This window comes from Lepisma saccharinum, chromosome 20 (genome assembly GCF_977018435.1).
Source record: "Lepisma saccharinum chromosome 20, izLepSacc3.1, whole genome shotgun sequence".
Classification (NCBI taxonomy): domain Eukaryota; kingdom Metazoa; phylum Arthropoda; class Insecta; order Zygentoma; family Lepismatidae; genus Lepisma; species Lepisma saccharinum.
Genome location: NC_139248.1, coordinates 56,087,582 through 56,107,585, shown reverse-complemented (window position 1 = coordinate 56,107,585; position 20,004 = coordinate 56,087,582). Strand labels below are relative to the sequence as shown.

Genomic DNA, 20,004 nt, shown 5'->3' with positions numbered 1-20,004 from the left:
GATTATTTTCCCCCCTCTACAAATATTCACTGTTTCATACACATTTCTTCCTAACTTCCTCTTTTCTTTTCTAATGATTTCCTTTTTTGCCATTCAATGTCCGCTTTCCAAAATGTGTTCAGAGGCGCCTGTTTTGGGAACTTTTTCTTTTATATCTTTGGGAACTTTTTCTTTTATATCTTTTTCATGTTCGCTCCATCTTTTACCCATATTTCGACCAGTCTGTTCTATGTACTCCTTCCCACATTGACATTCTATTCGATATACTCCCTTCTGTTTTCCCGGTATTTCCCTAGTCGTCTTTCCTTTCTTATAATAGGTAAACTATTTTTCCACATTGTTTGGGGCTTTCATCCCACAAACAATTCCGAAATCTCTTGTTATTTTTCCGATTTTTTCGGATACAATTTGATGGTAAGGGATGCCAACGTAGTTTACCTTTGCATTTTTATTTTTTCGTTCTCTTTTTCCTTTTCTTTTTGATCTCCTTCCTCTTTTTTGGTTTCTTTCATAAAAAATTTCTGAGCTCTTCCCGCGATCCTATCCATTTCTCTATTTGTGAATCCATTCTTTAATCCTGTTTTTCTTATCCACCGAATTTAGTTTTCTTTTTCTTTTCCACTATTGCATAGTCTACCAGATCTAATAAAAAGTTTAGGAATACATTTTTCTTTGTGACGTCGAGGGGAGGAGGTGCTGCCCCCACCTCATTCTACAGGCTGGTGTGTTTCTTATCGCGCGGACTTCGTCGCTTCCCCGCTCCCCACTTCCCTTGCCAGCTTGTAGAGTGCCCACCATAAGAACTGAAAACACCTATAACATTGTATTAATGCGAATACCGCCCCCCCCCCCCTCCTCCTCCGTCAAACCGATTCTAAAGACATAAGAGGTGGTGTTTCATTTCAACCCTATCACTGCAATTATTCACAGGCAGGTAGAAAAACTAAACATCATAACCAAAACTAAAAATCAATAACAAGTCAGTCAAACGATACAATCCCCCCAATTTTTGTGTGAAGATATATAAAATTGGTATAAAATTTTGTCCCCCAAAAAAATTCCCATGATGCAGGCACGTCATGAAACCCCCTGTGGGCACCCCTGGTGCCTGCACTGTTCAGTCCGCAGTTCTCAAATATAGCTTCGACATTGTGAGATAGCAGCTTAGTTCATTATGGCATGGAAAAGGAATTGCAAGATTAATGATATACTTCGAAGTGGATTTATGTTCCTGTTTTAAGAAGTGTAAAAAATATGATGATGGATATGTACATACACATAACTTTGTCAGGTCTAGCTCCCCCCTCCTCTGCTCCCCATCAAGCTTCTGGTCAGCAGTGCCCTGGATTTTCACTTATGAAATATATCAACCCTAATCATATCTAAAATTGAACCCCTTCCTTATGTGAACTATATATACGCCCATGCTAGGTAGGCATTTGCTGCATCACTAAAGGTGGACACAGAGCATTTGTGACTTTTGTACTGTTGGCAACAAAACTTGGAGAGTGTATCTTTATTATGAATATAAAATGTTTTGTTTTTTGTTCAGTAGTTCCTATCTTATAAAATTTTCAAATGTTTCACAGACTTATGAAAATCTTAGTATACGAGGCAATTAAATAAAATCCCATGATAGGATGAATTTCTACAATCGTGCAGGCTTGTATAGTGTAGGTAACCCAGTGTTAATATATATATCCCAGTTTCCATGTTTAAATTGGTCAAAGTTAGAGAGTAAAATTTGATGTTTTGTATATTGAGGACAATTTGATAGTGTGAAGGTGCAGTAAATTCATGACCAGGAAAGACATTGCTCAAGCAGTGCTGTGATGGATGGCCACATGATCTAAGAGCTGGCCACAGTTAGGCTTCTCAAAGCCATTTGTTCTTTGCTGACATATTGTTTTAAGTATGGGAGAAATTTATATTCACAAAATTGTTCTGGGATTTGGTTGCTGTTATTGATTTGGTGTTTTAAGTCCACTTTATGCACACTAAGGCTAATCAAGACTGGACCTACAGTTTAAAGTGGGATCCGAACCACTATGAGCCTCCACTGCATATCGAACCCGGGACCCCTTGATTACAAGGCGACGACGCTACCAGTATGCCATTGGGGAGGCCTAAATTGTTTTGTGATTCTACGTATATCTGCAATTTACATAACCCAGATTGGCTGTCCTCTAGAAGTCTATGGGTTTCTAACAGCCGACCGATTCACAAACACCAAAACACTTTACACTCCTAGTACCTAGCATGCACCAACAAACTATAGGGCTTGCTCAATGACGCCTCACAGAGATATCTTCATGTACAATTATTTATTTATTTAACGTTCCATTACACCTCCAGTATAAGTATGCTCCAAATTGCATTTTGTTCCCTTACAGAAGAATGCACTTTTCAGGACTTTGCTCTATGAGTGCAATATTTAGCATAATGCTAACCTGCTCTCACAGTTTATCACACATGAGTCCTTACGCAGTCCTCTCATTAAGTGCTGTACGTGTAATTCGAGCTATGAGCGCACAATTTACAATAACGCTAACCAGCCCCCCCACAGTTTATCATGCAGGAGTCCCTACATGCAGCACTAATAAGTGCAAACTATATGCTCAGAGCTCTCCAACAGAATGCTGGAATTGACTTCAACATGACGTCACCTCAACCTCAAAGAACCTCTGTCGGTGTAACTTTCACAAAATTGACTGGTCACTTTCAAGCCAAATTGTGACTATGTGAGTGTATAGTAAATATACTGAGAGCTTGATTTCTGCCATTCATTAAGGTTTTGCTGAAACAGGCCGACGCCAGTGAAGCAGTTTCTGAAATTTCCTCTTTCTAAAAACAGCTATGATATTCCAAATTGTGAAAAATTATAGCTGCTTGGAATTCCTTCTAGAGCATAAATGTGAATCTTTTTGTGGTTTGCTTTTCCTGTTGTCTAGGTATTCACAATAGTTTCATGACTATGTATTCTCCATCTATTCTATTATCCATCACAGATATCTAGACAACAGCGAAAGCAAGCCACACAAAGATTAACATGAATGTTCTAGAAGGAATTCTAAGCAGAATTTTGGAGCACCATAATGGAGGTTTTTTTTCCCAGAAGAAATTTTGAAAGGCTTCATTCACTTGTGTCAACAAGTCTTAACCCCATGCAGAAAATGGAACTAGCTTCAACATATTATCTGTCTTGAATAAAGTGCGGTAATCAAGAATTTATAATGTATGCAAATAGTCAGTATTATGAATAGTATAAATATACAATATTGTACTTGTTATTTAGCATTGCTTTTCTGCTGCTTTTGCCTAATTAGAATGACGTGGATGAGTGATAAATAGATGAAAAATATGAAAGACCCATGGCCGGGCCAGGATGCAAATCTGGGAACTTCAGTGAGGAGATTAAGTGAAGTTTAGATATATATGATCAAGCCTTTTCCCTCTGATAAAAATACATTACATTTCTCAACATATTAATGCTTATTCATACATATAATACAGTTGCTAGTAAGAACCTAAAGTCTCGGACCAGCCATGCGATCTAAAGTGCAATCTTGGGACTCCGCTACAAGATGCACACAGATTCGAGTCTCGTATGAGAAGCACAACAACTTTTCCTGAAAATTCGGCTTCTGTATGGGACTGGTGGCCATCATGAGGAAATTGGGTAGCTACGAATGAGTAGCATAACCCGGTCATAGAAAACACAATGACTGGAGGTTCATCATGTTGACCACACGTAAACCTTGTAACGGGTTGGATAATCTCACACTTCAGGTGGGAAAGAGGCCGGCAGTTGGTAGTCTATCATGGGATGTTACTCCATGGGTTATTATGTAGCAAGAACTTAAGTCTACATAAAATTTCAATTCTGACATGTGAAATGAAATTTTACCGACAATATGCGACTTGTTCTCTGCCAACCAGAGTTCACAGTTTCCTTTGCAAGGGAGAATTTGAGCACTTAGTGTCACATTCAAGTTGCTATGTTTGCACTGATAAGCATTTGGCCAAAATAATTCACACATAATTGGCAATTCAGTATTGGTAACCCCTTCTGGCCTAACACTGTACAAATACATATCTAACAGACTTGATATTGAAAACAAGCGTACTTTTCATTTCACTTTTAGATAACACTGAAATTCTTGTTCAAAACATCCAAAAGATTCTGCCATTTCTTGCTCTTCCATTTCTCCAGAGAGACTTCTTTTATTCATTGTGCTCAGACAAAATGTGAAGAGTACAAAAGCAGAGAATTTCTAATCTTGAATTTATTTACAAGATACTATTCTTAATTCAAATATTTATGAATACATAAACAAAAGTGTTTTCCTATGAAGGCATGAAAAATCCTGTTTGCTATTCCAAGTAAATAACTAGTCAGTCCCCCCACCAAGGCATCAGGGATGCTGGTTTGAGTCTCCTGGGGGGGGGAGTAAGAAGTTTTCTTCTGAGATTTCAGCTAGTGTATGAACAGTGACCACCCAACATTGGGAAGCTGCAAATGAGTAGCGTAACCCAGTCATACAAAACCGACAGCAATGATTAGGGGTCCGTCGTGCTGACAATACATCACCCCATAACTGGATGGATGATCGGTCACTTATATTGAGACATGCAGGAATGAGGCCAGCAGTTGGTAAGTAGGCCTTGGCCCACAAGGGCTCTTGCATCACAGAATATAATTTTTATTATCTACAAAATATATACCAAATACAGTGCTTTGCGAACGAACCCCATGTTGAGAGGAGAATGAGTAAAAACTTGTGGTGAGACATGAATGTTTTACTGTTTTCATCTCTTGCAGTTTTCATAAATTTATCTCCTATTCTCATTTTTGAAATTAAGCTTGAGGGATAGAAACGTGATGTAAAATTACCAAAATGGCAATTCAACTGTTTTGTATTCATACAGTTCGTGTGTTTTATTACATAAGTTTGTGAAGCCTGTACACAAAATATAGGACCACATATTTCGGGCAAATAAAAGATCATGATTTCGGTACAAACATAGGGAAAAGCAGAACTCTAAAATGGCATTTCGGTGATAAAATGGCGAAAAATAACTGTAATTTGATTTAAAAACCACACTGGTAACACAAAATAGAACATTCCCCTTCTAATAGCACATTTATGTAGTAATCAGAGTAAAGTAAGGTAATGTTCCCTGTGCATATAGAGCTGTGCCATAACGGCACATGTAGGGGGTGGTCTAAATCAGAGTATGAAGTTTATTTTTGTATAAAATAGTCCACTTTTGCTTCTGAAATACATACAGCACAATTAATTAAATTTGCTGTGAATTCCACAACTTCTAATATAATTCAGACTTCAGCAAGTATTGCATCAGTAAATAAAGTCTACATTTTATTGCATCATTCATGACAAAACATGGTAGGAAAATGCAACTCACACCTTTCAGAAGCGTGAAAAGTGAACATTAAACTCTGTACCAGCTAACTGTAGACCAGGCGAACGAGTACAAGTGTCTGCGCAAGTAGTGACGCGAGACGGCTCCACCAACGAACAGTGAGAGAAATGCGATTGTGTAATGGGCGACGGGAGTTACCCAATTTCCTCCTTCGCTATGCAGAGTTGCAAACTATTGAAAAGGATAATACCGAACGCACATGGCAAACGGACCGTATTTTTGTCTCCAGGTCCGTACGATTGGTTTAAGAATTTCTTGGGGAAATATTAGGGATAAAACTACAAGAACAAATTTTGACAAGCCGTGCATTTAGCGTCCGGACTAAGGTCTGGACCGTACGTCCGTTAATGCAATGAAATTTCCGTATATGTACGGTCAGGACCATATGGTTGGCAAGGCTGCACTTTCACCACTCAAATTTCCTCCTCCTCCTCTGCTGATATGCGCTGGCCTGCTCTACAGTCAGCTGGGACAGGGTATACAGTGTGTTATTTCGAATTTCATGTTTCCGTTGAAAATGAAATTTGCATGCCTCTAACAATAAGCATGATGAAATTTGTGAGAAAGTAGTGAAAAATTGCAGTCTGTCCATAGAATTTGCATCAACATACACTAGTGAGAGACTTGATTTATGTAAGTATAATGTTATATTTTACTAGGGCAACTGCAATTAACATATCAGATACATATCAGATGCAGGTATGTGTAAACAGCATAGGAATTAAACAATAGGGAACCATCATCCACAAATATATGGGTACCCAAGTTACCTAACATTATGTTCACAACATTTTTTGCATAAATAGAAATGAAGCAAAATAATCACCAAATCAGAAAAAAAAATCTCTGCACTAGGAAGAATATCTCATCACAAGAAAATCACACAAGATGAATGAAAATAGCAACAAACAAGTTGTGTACACCTAGGGTTGTGCGATATTGATTTGTCGATATCAAAGATTAGTATTGTACAATGTCGACATCATATCAATATATTAAGTCTTAAAAATATCAATGTCAATATCAATAATATTGATATCGATGACATCAATATAACTAAATTTATTTTTATTTACTATTTTAAGAAAGAAATATGAGTCCCACTACACAATGGAGTCATTCGCTCTGCAGTCCATAGTTCTCAAACACCACCTCTTATTAAGGAACTAAAGTTAAGAGAGATGAATCATGCCACTGCAGTTGTCATGTGCAAGTCAAGCACACCGAGGCCACCACCGATCTTAATAATACTGATATCAATATTGACATAATCTATATGTCGAGGTCAATGACATATCACACAAGCCTGTGTGTACTGTCTACACCAGGCATGTCAAACACGCGGCCCGCGGGCCGCATGCGGCCCTCTATATATTGTTGTGCGGCCCCTTTGCTATTACCTGTTTTTAAGTAGTAGAACCTTCAGATGTAGTAGTTGCTAAAATATGTGTGTTATTATATAACACGATGTGAAATTTCACACGTTTTCCTCTTGGACAGGATATACCCGTCGGTAGATGAAAAAAGGTGGTCGTGTTGCATTATTGGGGTGGTTGGCGAATGTAGTGATTGCCAGTTGTTCAGAGTCCAAGGCTACGTCTTCTGCCTGCGCAGTTTTCCCTCTGGAATCTAGAATGAGGGGAGGGTTGAAGGGAAAGGGGAACAAGCTGCCTTCGCCCGAAAACCTATTACCGCATCTTATAGTCTTCGCAACTCACCCTTCCCTTGCCTCTCCCGCATCTTCGCTACCCTCAGTCGGTTCCATTTCCCAAGAAGTTTGTGTCTATTCGGTTTGCTTTGTTTGTGCTACCAACAATGTCTTTGTCGAAACCAAGTGGTAGTAAACGAAAAATTTCTGATGAACATCGTAGTTTTCAAGAGAAATGGGAGTTTGAGTACTTTTGATGTCAAGTGAAAGATAAAATTGTTTGCTTGGTTTGCAGATCAACCATTAGTGTACCGAAGTTATATAATGTCAAACGTCATTATGAGCAACACAGAGCTACATACAACCAATACGACGGATTAATGAGGCAAGACAAGCTGAGAGAGTTGAAGGCATTTATTGCTGTTCGTGAACTTTTGCGGAAGTATGATTTACCTCTGTCAAAGTTATCCTGTCTAGCTACGGATGGTGCCCCTTCAATGACGGGAAAAAACAATCGTTTTGTGACAAAACTGCAAAACGAATTTCGTGAAACCTGCGATAAACACATGTTCCATCATGTGCATTGCATCATTCACCAAGAGGTCTTGTGTTCAAAAGTAATCAACATGGAAAGTGTGATGAAGCCTGTGAAAAAAGCTATCAACTTCATAAGATCCCGTGGCTTAAACCAGCGACAATTTTCTGCTTTCTTAGCAGATTTAGAAAGCGAATATTCTGGAGTGCCCTACTACACAGAAGTGCGCTGGCTATCATGTTCTATGGTTCTTGAAAGATTCTGGAATATGAAAGATGAACTATGTCAATTTTTGAAATGAAAGAACAAGACACCAGCCTTTCTTCGCAACCAACGTGGTTACAAGATCTTTCCTTTCTTGTTGATATAACGAAACACTTGTCAGATTTAAATTTGAAACTGCAAGGAAATGATCAATTAATCACCAACATGAATGATCAAGTCAAAACATTCGAGCGTAAGTTATTGCTTTGGGAAAAACAGTTAAGAAACTAAGACTTGACACACTTTCCAACTTGTTCTAAATACAGATCTAGTTCAAAGGACCCTGTTTTGTACAAAAAGTACGCCGAAAAAATTCAGCTTTTGAATACTGAATTCGGGAAAAGGTTCCACGATGTTCGTTCTTTCGAAGACAAGATCTCCTTGTTTTCAGCCCTGTTTACGACTGATGTAGAAAAAGTGGCAGCACATTTGCAGATGGAAGTAATTGAAATTCAGTGCGACTCAACTATGAAACAAAAGTACAGCGAAGTGGGTATCCCTGACTTCTACAAGTACTTGCCTGCACGTTTTCCAGAAACCTGCAAATTTGCAGGTGAAATAATTTCCATGTTCGGTAGCACTTACCAGTGTGAAAAACTTTTCTAACTCGTGAAAGGAAACAAGTCACCAACGAGATCCAGATTATCAGACGTTCATCTTAGCTGTGTTCTGAAAGTAGCTGCTTTAAATAAGATGTCTCCGATATTGATAAGTTGGTGGCAGAAAAAGATGCCAGCTGTCAAGCAAGAAGCAATGATCAAGTTTCAATGAATGTTCAATATACTTTATTAAGTGTTATGTTAGTCATTCTTTAAAATAAAGTATTAAAGAAATAATTAATTTTTTCCTTGCGGCCCGCCCTATCAAACACTACTGACTATTTGGCCCAGTTCAGATTTTGAGTTTGACATGCCTGGTCTACACATATAAATAAACACAGTGTCAAATAGAAAACAAATTGAAAAGAAAAAAAACCAACCGACATGTACTTAGTTTAAAAGCAAGGTCCTTGATTATTTTTGTTGCAATTATATTAGTCACTGCACTTCTTATGATACTTTTCTTGAAAACCAAATGCACTAGATAACTTGCAACACATGAACTGCAATAAAACCACTTGCGCACTTTGCGGCTACTCTAAGAATTAATGAAATGTAGACAATGTGAAAGCATCAAGTGAAACAACCTATTCTTTGATCTCTGCTGACAATGCAGCCATTAATGACAATGTTCATTAAAACAGTGATTAATTAAGTTAAATTGCATCTTCTCTTCGAGTCCACTAAATTTTACCAATATCTGTGTATTCTTTTTTTTTTTAATTTTGCTGCAATGCTATTTTGTCATGTATCAGTAACTAGCCTGATGGAAGGTAAATATTTAAGTCTAATTCCTGGTTCTATATAATGATTTTCAAAATTTTAGTGACAAGAAACGAACATGTGTTCTACACAATGTATACGTCTTTGAGTCGAAATATTACAGGAACATGAAAAATATCTATTGTTTGTCAAATATGGTTGATGAAATTATAATTTTCACAATAATGTTTTCACACTTAAAAATATGAGCATCTAATGTTAGTCCAATCAATTCAGAACAGTATTATGCCAGCATTTGTTGAATCCATCACAGTGACAATTCATCAGTACGCAGATTATAGTTTCACCTGGTGTAAACACGTTTAATAATAAAAGTAACAATTTATAAAACACACCAACACACAGTGCTTTATTGTAGTTGTGTGTATTATTTAATGCACAATTTTCCGACTGTATCAGTCACCAAGGAAGAATTATTTACTTGGTTTCAATTTGAGAAATTTATGTTAAATTGTTATGATAATGCACATTCAAATGATTACTATTATCTGATTTGATTGGAGTTTTGTCACTGTTTTATGGCTGTAAAGGCCATGTATGCAGAATTCATGTTAAATTTCAGTGACAATGAACATTAAACTTCCAATTACCTTGCATTTTTTCTTGGGTCTCTCAACACAATGCCGGCAACGTAGCATGATCGGCAATTCAGTCCTTGTCAGTTGAAACATTTTGATATATTTTTTAATTGCGAAAATAATCAAGGTCTGTACTTATAAGCACATCGGTCAGTTAATGTCTGATCAACCAACTTGTACTCACACATATATATGCACATTGATGTTCACAATTGACTTCATTTTCCAGGGTGATCACCGAAAAGGACCATGATAAAATTCAAGTATAATTTCCAGTTTTCAAGATGAACTTTACAAAAATTCAAGGGTAGAAGCTGTTGTAGATGTTTTCTCTACATATTACCACCTCTCACCACTCTCTCTCTCTCTCACACACACAAATATATTAACAATATAAAGGGTCTGTGTGACTCCAATGTATTCAAAAATTCTAATTCAATTGAATTAAACTGTACATATACAAGGGCTGATTTTTTAGTAGTGGCAACTATTCATTTTCTGGACACACAGCATACATACATGGTTTTCACTTTTACAGGTCTTCGATGTAGTCCCCAGCATTACGTACAATGTGTTGCCAGCGATGTGGAAGCCGTCGGGTGTCGTTGGCACTGCCTAATCTGTTGATAGTGTGAAGAGAGCGATCTACTTCCAGAAGAATGTTTCTAACTGTTCGGAAGTGAATCCCACAAAGTGGTTCCATCATCTTAGGGATTAGGTCGAAGTCGTAGGGACTTAAATCCGGAGGGAGTGGGGGTGGTAAAGCACATCCCATCCCCATCCCATCCGCAGTTCCTGCTGTATGCACCCAAGCATTGTCAAGCAGAATGATGGGTGGGTTATGCATAAGTGTCGCCGTTTTCTTCTCAGAGCTGCTCGCAGGTTGTTTTGCACTGCTTGTGACACTGTCGTGCTGTGCGACCTCTAACACATTCAATATTTAACCAGCTCTGCTGCTCCTGCTTCGTAAACATCATGACTGCACTCCCCGACCGCTCGCTCACAAATGCTCTGTTCTTGTTGTCACTGCGCACGGACATGGGAGTGGGAAAAGTGAGTTCATTTGCTCTGAGGCAAGGTACGCATGTAACTAACCTTTGGTATAAACGACATGGCCTTGCTCCGATGCAGGGCTTCGTTATAGCATAGTTGCCACTACTAAGTAAGGCTAATCGGAACTAGACCTAGAGTTTAAAGTGGGATCCGAACCACTATGTGCCTCCACCTGGTATCGAACGCGGGACCCCTTGATTCTCAGTGTATTATGCTATTCCTTTAAAAATAAGGTTTGTTTTATGCAAAATTGTTAGAAATGTATGTTCAGTGATATATGGGAAAAAAATATCATCATTAAAATTATGATTAAGAGTATCAAAGTGCACCAACATAATTCCGTGCTCGTGTGACAAACTTCCGAGGGGCAAGTCTTTCCAATACACTTCCTTGTTGGGTGACACGTGACAAGCGAATCGAGTCCCATCGCCACTCTATTTCCTTCCGTAGATTCCAATTGACGTTGTGATGCTGAGACAACACGGACAATCCAACTTCAATCATTGAAGTCATTGCTGTGATATATTTGTTACTATTAGTATTAGTCCACGAATGTGCCTTTTTCTTTGAATATTTGACTTTCTAAGTGAAGGGAAGGTTTTTGGTGCTGAATCGCTTCCCACATCGAAGCTCAAAAGAGTAGTCTTTAATATCTTTTAAATAATCCTCCAAAATTGTATTTTTTGAATGCATGCATGTGTAGGCTAATAGTTTTTCTTTACGATTGTATGAAGCACAAAAATACAAAAGATCATGCATTATATATTTTTCCGCATGAAGAATCATCCCTTCCCCAAGAAAGAACCATAAACCATAACTTCGCCACTACGTGAAGAAAAATAAAACATTCCGAATGTCCTCATACAGTTATTTCGATATGTATTTTAATTCTTGTGCAAGTTTGTGTGTGTTGGGGTGGGGGGTCTAACTATTGTGCGTCCGTTTGTCCTATCTACTATCAACAATGATTTGTACAATATGGGATTCTCGATAAATTTCTTCTTTTCTCTAAGGGGCTTCACAATATTTTACTTGCGTGGAAATATGGGGGGAATGGGACACAGAAACTTACTCTAAGTCACTGCAGCATAATTCATCCGATTGATAACGGTAGCAATACGGGAATTTTCGTCTAATCATATCCTGATTCGAGTCTGGCGAGATGGCTAAATTATTTTCATCTGTCGAGGTTAACTGAAATTATCTGAGATCACAATTTCCTGTGAGTTAGACAGCAAATGATGCCTGTGAATGGAACCAACAACTATATATAAACCATGCTTGATTGACTTGGCGTTTTAAGTCCACTTTATGTAGAGTAATGTTAATTGGGACTGGACCTAGAGTTTAAAGTGGGATCCAAACCACTATGTGCGTCCACCAGGTATCAAACCCAGGATCCCTTGATTACAAGGTTACGATGCAACCACTGCACCATCGGGGAAACTCTGTTAAACCATAAAATAAGTTAAGACACCCTAGTTAAACTCGAGTCCCCATTTGTCTTGTATTTTTGGTTATTTTATTTTAATTTTCTTTACATTAGCCATCTGCTGTGATCTTAGCGCACGTTAATTTAAAGAAAACCCTTAAAATTTTTCAACACCATCTCCTGGTGGGGACTTGCGAACCTCCTGGAGAGAAACTGAAGCTAAGGTGCAGTGCGCTCTCCCTAACGAGGAGTATCAGAACTACCAAGAGTGCTCAGAAAACTACTGGTGCTCAGTCAAGCGTGGTGAAGGGTGATGGCCGTAAGCAGGATTCCTCTGGATATAAAATTATCTACTCTGTGGTCCAACTACCTCCAAATTTGGAGGCAAGAAGAAAGCGTGCACCCCTGTTCGACGTTTGATCCTTCACTGCCACTGCTGAGAAAGCATTTTCTGTTATCGCAGTGGAAACCTGAACGAAAAACCATCATTCTAGGTAGTCGCCAGCTCAGGCTGCAAGCTTCAAACTTTAGAATCTCTCGCAGCCTGGTTTAATTGATGCCGGGGCCCAGTACCAAACTGCAGACCAGCCATTTGGGAAACACGGGCTCAGTCTATCTTACAAAAACACAATGAGCTACGAAAGTGAAATATATGATTGTGACTGTGGTCTGAAACTATCCGGCCAGAGATTTTATGTATGTTTTTCTATGATTATTGTTACATTAAAATTATGTTTGATTGTATGTTAGGCTATAATAAATAGCCCGTGGTGTAGCAGGTCTTGAAGGTCAAGACCTACCTACAGTATGTTATTACTGTATCTTATTATTTAACAGAATATGACTATTCTTTTCCATAGTGCACAATGATGTACAGGTATTTGTTGCACTATGATTACATATTTTAAATTGCTTAGGCAAGTCTGTTGTCATGTCTAACTAGGGTTCCATTTACGTTTCGGCCTGTAGATATTGCATGCTCTCATATTTCAGTTAGGGATGCCACAAAATCTGGACAGATTTCAAATTATCCGATATCTGTATCGGATGCAACAGATAATCTGGATATCAAAATAAGCAGATAATTTGGATATATGGATAATCTGAATATCTGGATAGTATGGATATCTGGATAGTAGAGTTTTCATTAAGAATTTGTAGAAAATTCAAAAAGTGAAAAACAAACATGACAAATAAAATAACCTATGTAGATAGGCCATAAAATAGATAAACAATAAAACTGTCTGGATAATGCACACATTCGGATATCTGGATAATTCAAATAATCCAAATATCTCCATAATCTGGATATCAGATAATCTAGACAATTCAGATATCTGGATGCAGATAATCCATATATCAGAATATCCAATGTCCAGATATTTGAAATCTGGATAGAAAATTATCCAATATCCAGATAATATTTTATCCAGATTTGGCCATCCCTAATTTGGGTCTTACATGGTAATGTACGGACTTATTATTTAGAATTCTGATTGCTTATAGGAGTTTGCTTCCATGGATGGGTTTTTTACATCGACATAGCTCTCTGTAATACGGGAAAATAATTTTGCCAAGCATACCACGCTTGAGGGCATTCCATGCTCAAATGATAAAGTTAAAGTGGTCCCACAGAGTTAGGATAGTTTAATTAACATTCCTTGGATTGCATAAAAAAAAATATGGAGTGGAAGCACGGCAAAATTTTGAGAATTGTGCAATTTTCAAAAATTAATTTTAAGAAAACTACAGTTTCAGAACATTTATCTTTCATGTGCTGTCAATGTACCAAAAATGGAGTCAATGTGAAATATCAAATTTCAAAGTTATGTTGGTTGATCTGACACTGGCATTATGCAACAGGCAAAACCAGAGCCTACTTACCTCTATTAAAACTTCCTGTCCACTGTGATGCTTCTGAATATGCTCCAATACAGATGTGAAGTTCATGCCACACGACGAACAAGTGTACAGATTTTCATCCTCTTCCTCACTAGCACAATTATCAGTTGCTTTCTGTCCAGGTAAAGATGGTGGCTGCTCCTTATGCAGTGCTTGTGATTTAGCACTTGTAGTTTGTGGTTTGGCACCTGGTGTCGGTGTTTTGGCACCTGGTGTTGGTGTTTTGGCACCTGGTGTTTGCAATTTAGCACTTGGCATTTGCAATTTAGCACTTGGCATTTGAGATTTAGCACTTGGCATTTGCAATTTAGCACTTGGCATTTGCAATTTAGCACTTGGCATTTGCAATTTAGCACTTGGCGTTTGCGATTTAGCACTTGGCGTTTGCGATTTAGCACTTGGTGTTTGCGATTTAGCACTTGGCATTTGTGATTTAGCACTTTGCATTTGCAATTTAGCACTTACAGTTTGTGATTTAACACTTGGTGTTTGTGATTTAGCACTTGATGTTTGTGATTTAGCACTTGATGTTTGTGATTTAGCACTTGATGTTTGTGATTTAGCACTTGATGTTTGTGATTTAGCACTTGATGTTTGTGATTTAGCACTTGGAGTTTGTACCGTACTCTTTTCCACTTTATCCCTTACACTGTCCATAGCGACAGGTACAAGTTTCTCTATCAGTTCAGTCTTACACTTGCCCTTTGGAATGTTACTTTTGTCTCCATGGATTTCGGTTTCATTGTCACTTAATATTCTCTCAGGAATTTCCATATCAATATCATAGTTTCGAACTCCTCTTTGTGTATTAGTTCCTGCAAAATAAGAACGAAGTCAAAATGAACAAAATAAAATATTTAAATTAGAATTTACTGAATAGTTTGAGAAAACCTATTTTGCAAACTACACTAGACTGAAGCTAAAAAAAATATACATGAAAAAGAACCTAAAAGCCAAAAATGGTCAGAAAATGAAAAAAGGAAATTCAAAATAAAAGCAATATTTTCTGGTGCTAACTGAAGAGAAACGAATTACTATCAGGTTTGGAACTATCTTCAAGGGCCAGAAAAAATATATATATATCAACTTCTGAGGCCTAGTCATGACCCATGGTGCAAAGTTAGTCTTCTTTGTAATTACTTAAGTAATTTCAAATTTGTCCTGACTGTATTTTATTAATTTCAGGATCCAGTCAGTAATTGAGAACAAAAAAATTAGATTTGGTGTTAAAAGTACTAAATTTTATTCTTAACCTTTTGCGTCCCAAGGCCATTTTCACAAGTAAGCCTCTCGGTCCCGAGCCGATTTTGAGCAAAATGCAGAGTTTCAATTAAATGAGTGTAGATCGGAGACTAATTGCCCTAGAGAGATGAGTGATATACCGTTGTACGCGGAATGAACCAGATTCAGACTATATGAAATTTATGCAAATTCAGCGTATATGTGGCGGGGGGAAGGGGGCTAACTCTCAAAATTCCAAAATTTCGGAAAAAAAATTTGGTTCCCCCACCCTCCCCCCAAGAAAAAAGTACATGACAGTGTCAACATGCACATGGAAATGATCGCTGACATCTAAGGAACACAAAAATATTTGCATTATTATCATATGACCATGTAACTTGAGTTGTACCCCCAAAAGGAATGGTCGGCACGCCATTGATTCAAGCTTCAAAATGCAGCGGTACCTTGAAATGACTATAGCTCAGAAACTAAATGCCCTAGAGATATGAAAGATATACCGTTGTACGCAGAGTGAATCACAGATTCAGACGATATGTAATTCATGCACATTCGGCATATATATGGAGGGGGAAAGGGGGGAAATCCCCTGAAAATACGTTTTTTTTTAAAAAAATGGGGACACTTGTGCTAAAAAAAACAAATGTTTCCTTCAGCGTGCTTCGAAATTCTATTCTCACAACGCAGATTCAGCAACCAGTCTTCCCCCTCCCCCACCCACACCCCCTGCTTGCGCCCTCATGGAAAACTTTCATTTTGACATCGGATACTGATAAACAAGCTTCCTTTGAAAGCAGTTCACACGCGGGAGTGAAAAGCATTGCCTTAGAACAACAAAGCTGGTGTTCCTTTGTCGGCAAAAATTTGACCTTGAAAAGAGACACAAAAGAGAAGTCCCTTTTCCCTCCTTTCCCCCTTCATTTTCATGAAGACAAAAAAAATGCAAAAAACCATTTCTGTTAAATACATGTGTTAGGAACAATATTAAAAAAAATCGAAATTCTAGCCAAAAATAGAAAAGTTATAACGTAAAAACTACGACCTTGACACAGCGTCTCGATCGAGACGCTTGGGACCGTGAGGCTTACATTTGGGTATCTTGATCGAGACACTCGGGATCCAAAAGGTTAAAGAAACTATTGTGTTACCCATAATCCCATATTACCACCAAAGGGTGACTGGATGTCTACAGTTTTGTAAAAACAAAATTTGCTGACTTTTGCAGACTAAGAACCAACATTTTCCGGACCAAATCATTAGGGTATTTAATGTACATGAACATATCTGGAAGAATGGCACAATATTTTAGCTAAACACTCAGACTTAACCAATTTACTTCACATATAAAGGTAAGAACAAGAATGGAAACTTAGCAGTAATAGACTGTTGAATAGGGAAGGGGAGTTAAGTAATAGGGGTGAGTTATGTGATATGTGTATTGACTAATTATGAACAAGGAATTATTTATTCTTCGTTTTGAATTTTTAACCACTGTGTTATTTTTAAAATTACCAACGTTTCGGAGGCTGATTCTGCCTCAGTCTTCAGGGTAGTGTGTAATCTACTAAATCACATTGCAATCCCTGGACACATGATGTGTTTGAGGATGGTGTCTATATAGAGAATAAATTGTTGTCTTGTAGGATTATTCTCGGTGGCCAAGGCTCCACCTCGTCTGTCTGTCAAAGGATTGATACTGTTGGGAATCAACCCCAAAAATGTAATGCTCCTTCAGTGCCGCTTACGTGAACTGTCAGACCCTGAATGGTTGTGGACATACAGTTCTCCCCGTGCGTGTGCTACACTGATCCTCGTTTGTATGCTGACTGGCCAAAGTTCCATCTGTACAGATAAATCTCCAACCCTGCACATAAGTGACAAGGTGGAACCTGGGCCACCGCAAATTAATTCTCCCTGGCAGCCTACATGGAAAAATAGTCTTGACGGGACCACCAGACGAAGTGGAGCCTGGGCCCTGGCAACTTCATGTACAAGAGGTCCTTGTAACAGACAGACGAAGTGGAGTCTTGGCCACCGAGAATAATCCTACAAGGCATCAATTTATTCTCTATATAGACACCATCCCCAAACACATCATGTGTCCCGGGATTGCAATGTGATTTAGTAGATTACACACTACCCTGAAGACTACACTTCACTATTTATGAGAGACCATTATGCTTACTGTGGGTAGGAATGTTCATGGTCCTAGGTAGTTCTTTCTTGATTGATATAAAAGACTAAACTCTTTATTGTTTCGCAAAACGAAAATTTACATCTATAGAAAAGTTATCTTTTTAACATGGCAAAGCCCATGATCCCCAATTGGGGATCATGACAAATTACGCTGTAGAACAAAGTGGCGTCTCATATACATAAAGATCTTGATGAAGGTGATATATAGAAAGAATAAACATGCTATGTTAAAAAAATCAGAAATACAAACTTTATGCAACTATATTTAAAAATTATTTTTAAAATGAGAAAAATTAACTGATGAAAATATTGCATTTTTGGACATAACTCTATCTATAAATATATTTAAAATTAGTTCTAATTATTTTTTTGTTTTGTCAACCAAGAAAAAGCTCGAATGATGTGTCAATGTGTGCAGAAGAAAAAAAATATCAATATATTATTCTCAGTGAAGCAATATTTGTGTGATCCAGGAAAATGCAATATGTATCTTGTTTCGTAATTTTTTTTACAACACCAATTTCCATTTTAATATACATACGTACATATATTGTAATATTTTGTGCAATAAACATAGGTTTTGCTATTAAAGTGCATTTTTTTAATGAACCTCCACTAATCTGGCATTTTCGTTAATCCGGCAGTCCTCTGGTCTGATATCAGCCTGATTACTGAGGGATTACTGTATTTACTTTCCAGCATATCACAATTTTAATATAAAAATTGAAGGTCAAAACAAATACATCCTCTTACAACAATGCAGTTACCTAGACCAAAACTAATTGTCTCAAACACAAGCTTTATGCTTCCTAGAGGCACTCCTAGCAGCGAAGCTTATACACTCAATATAGACAAGCCACAAGCACGAAAGTGTCCTTTAAGGATTAATTGTTACTACCTCTTACTCTACTTGATAAATTGCTAAAATCATTTAATAAAATAACAATGAATGAATGAAAAGGAATGAAAAATTACCTGCATCATTTTCGCTAGAGTCTTTCAATGGTGAATCATCAGGACTGGCCAGCAGTGAATCTGCATCCATCCTATAATCATCATCACTTTCCTCATCTGTTGGAATGACAGAAGGTGCTCCTGGTGAAATATCACCACCACTCAGTACCACTTCTTGAATTGAATTATCATCAGCGGCAATAAAATATGCCTCAGACTCATTTGGTACAATCACCTCCTCCTTAGCAATTGAACAGTCATCATCAAAGAAAACGAAAGGCTCAGGTGATGAAAAATCTACATTTTTCTTATACTTTTGAAGTTCTCCCTGCAAAAAAATAAAATAAATGAATGAGGAATGTAATAAAAATACACAGACCACAATTTACACTGCTTTGGTGTGAAAGGTTGGGTTTATTTCTGAAGGTATGTTTCCAGGTCAAGAGTAGCTTGTGGCTTATTACATTCATAACTTCCATCTGAAAGCTCTTTAACTAAGAATGAGTCAAAATTATTTTCAACCAACGTAGATTGATTTAAATCAAGATTTAATTTACTTTAAATAAATAATTTCTAGAATAATGTACATAAGGAATTTGCCATTACGCATACTCAAGACTAGAAATACATCTACAAACACAAGTCACAAATGTTCTGGGATATAGTAATCTATGAAAAATTGTTAATTCTATAAGTACTTCAAATTTGCCTAATCAACTTCATGATGATAATCATCCCTCTGTTAGATAGATTGTTCAGCAAAGGACACTAACAAAGCAAACAGATTGAGATAATTCTGTTTTCCACACAGCTTTCTTTTCTTTTCCTCCCTGGATAAAAATAAAAGCTAAATTGTGAAAAACTTGAACCAGAGCATCAATAAATATTTATAAATAGAATGGGATTTGCAATTTTTCACATCTATAGAGAAAAATTCAAGCAGAATTCATGCATAATTTCCAGTGAGTAGCCAGTCTGTTAACTTACAATCCTCACCTTCCACAGAGTCAGGGTTGGTATTTTCACAGGTCTTTTTTTTATAAAAAAAAAAAAAAAAAAAACAGGTAGGTTTTTCGGTTTTCTCAGAAAAAAACAAAAAAAAACAGGTAGGTTTTTCGGTTTTCTCAGAAAAAACAAAAAAAAACAGGCAAAACTGGGTTTTATTGGGTTTTTCAGGTTATATCTATAAATATATATATTTTGAAAATGAAATACATTTTTACCTGATAGTAATATATTGGAGCATTCAGTTTATATTGTCTTAGCTCACTGAATCAAAAACTATTTAATATACTGCTGGACAATGAAAACCGGACACTTTAATATTTGACATATGAATTGCAATAACAGCTCGCAGGTATATTACAGAATGTTCG

At 37.3% G+C, this 20,004-nt stretch overlaps 1 protein-coding gene across 4 annotated transcripts in view; it reads right to left on the bottom strand.

The window, feature by feature from the left end:
* Positions 1 to 20,004, bottom strand: part of LOC146003280 (uncharacterized) — a 192,555-nt gene that overhangs the window by 140,577 nt on the left and 31,974 nt on the right. For all 4 annotated transcript variants that reach the window (XM_083141502.1, XM_083141505.1, XM_083141504.1 and 1 more), the window contains exons 3-4: positions 18,650 to 18,956; positions 14,222 to 15,054 (exon numbers count right to left, since the gene is read on the bottom strand). In XM_083141502.1, the coding sequence (XP_082997628.1) occupies positions 14,222 to 15,054; positions 18,650 to 18,956 (1,140 nt within the window). The remainder of the gene's footprint in view (positions 1 to 14,221; positions 15,055 to 18,649; positions 18,957 to 20,004) is intronic.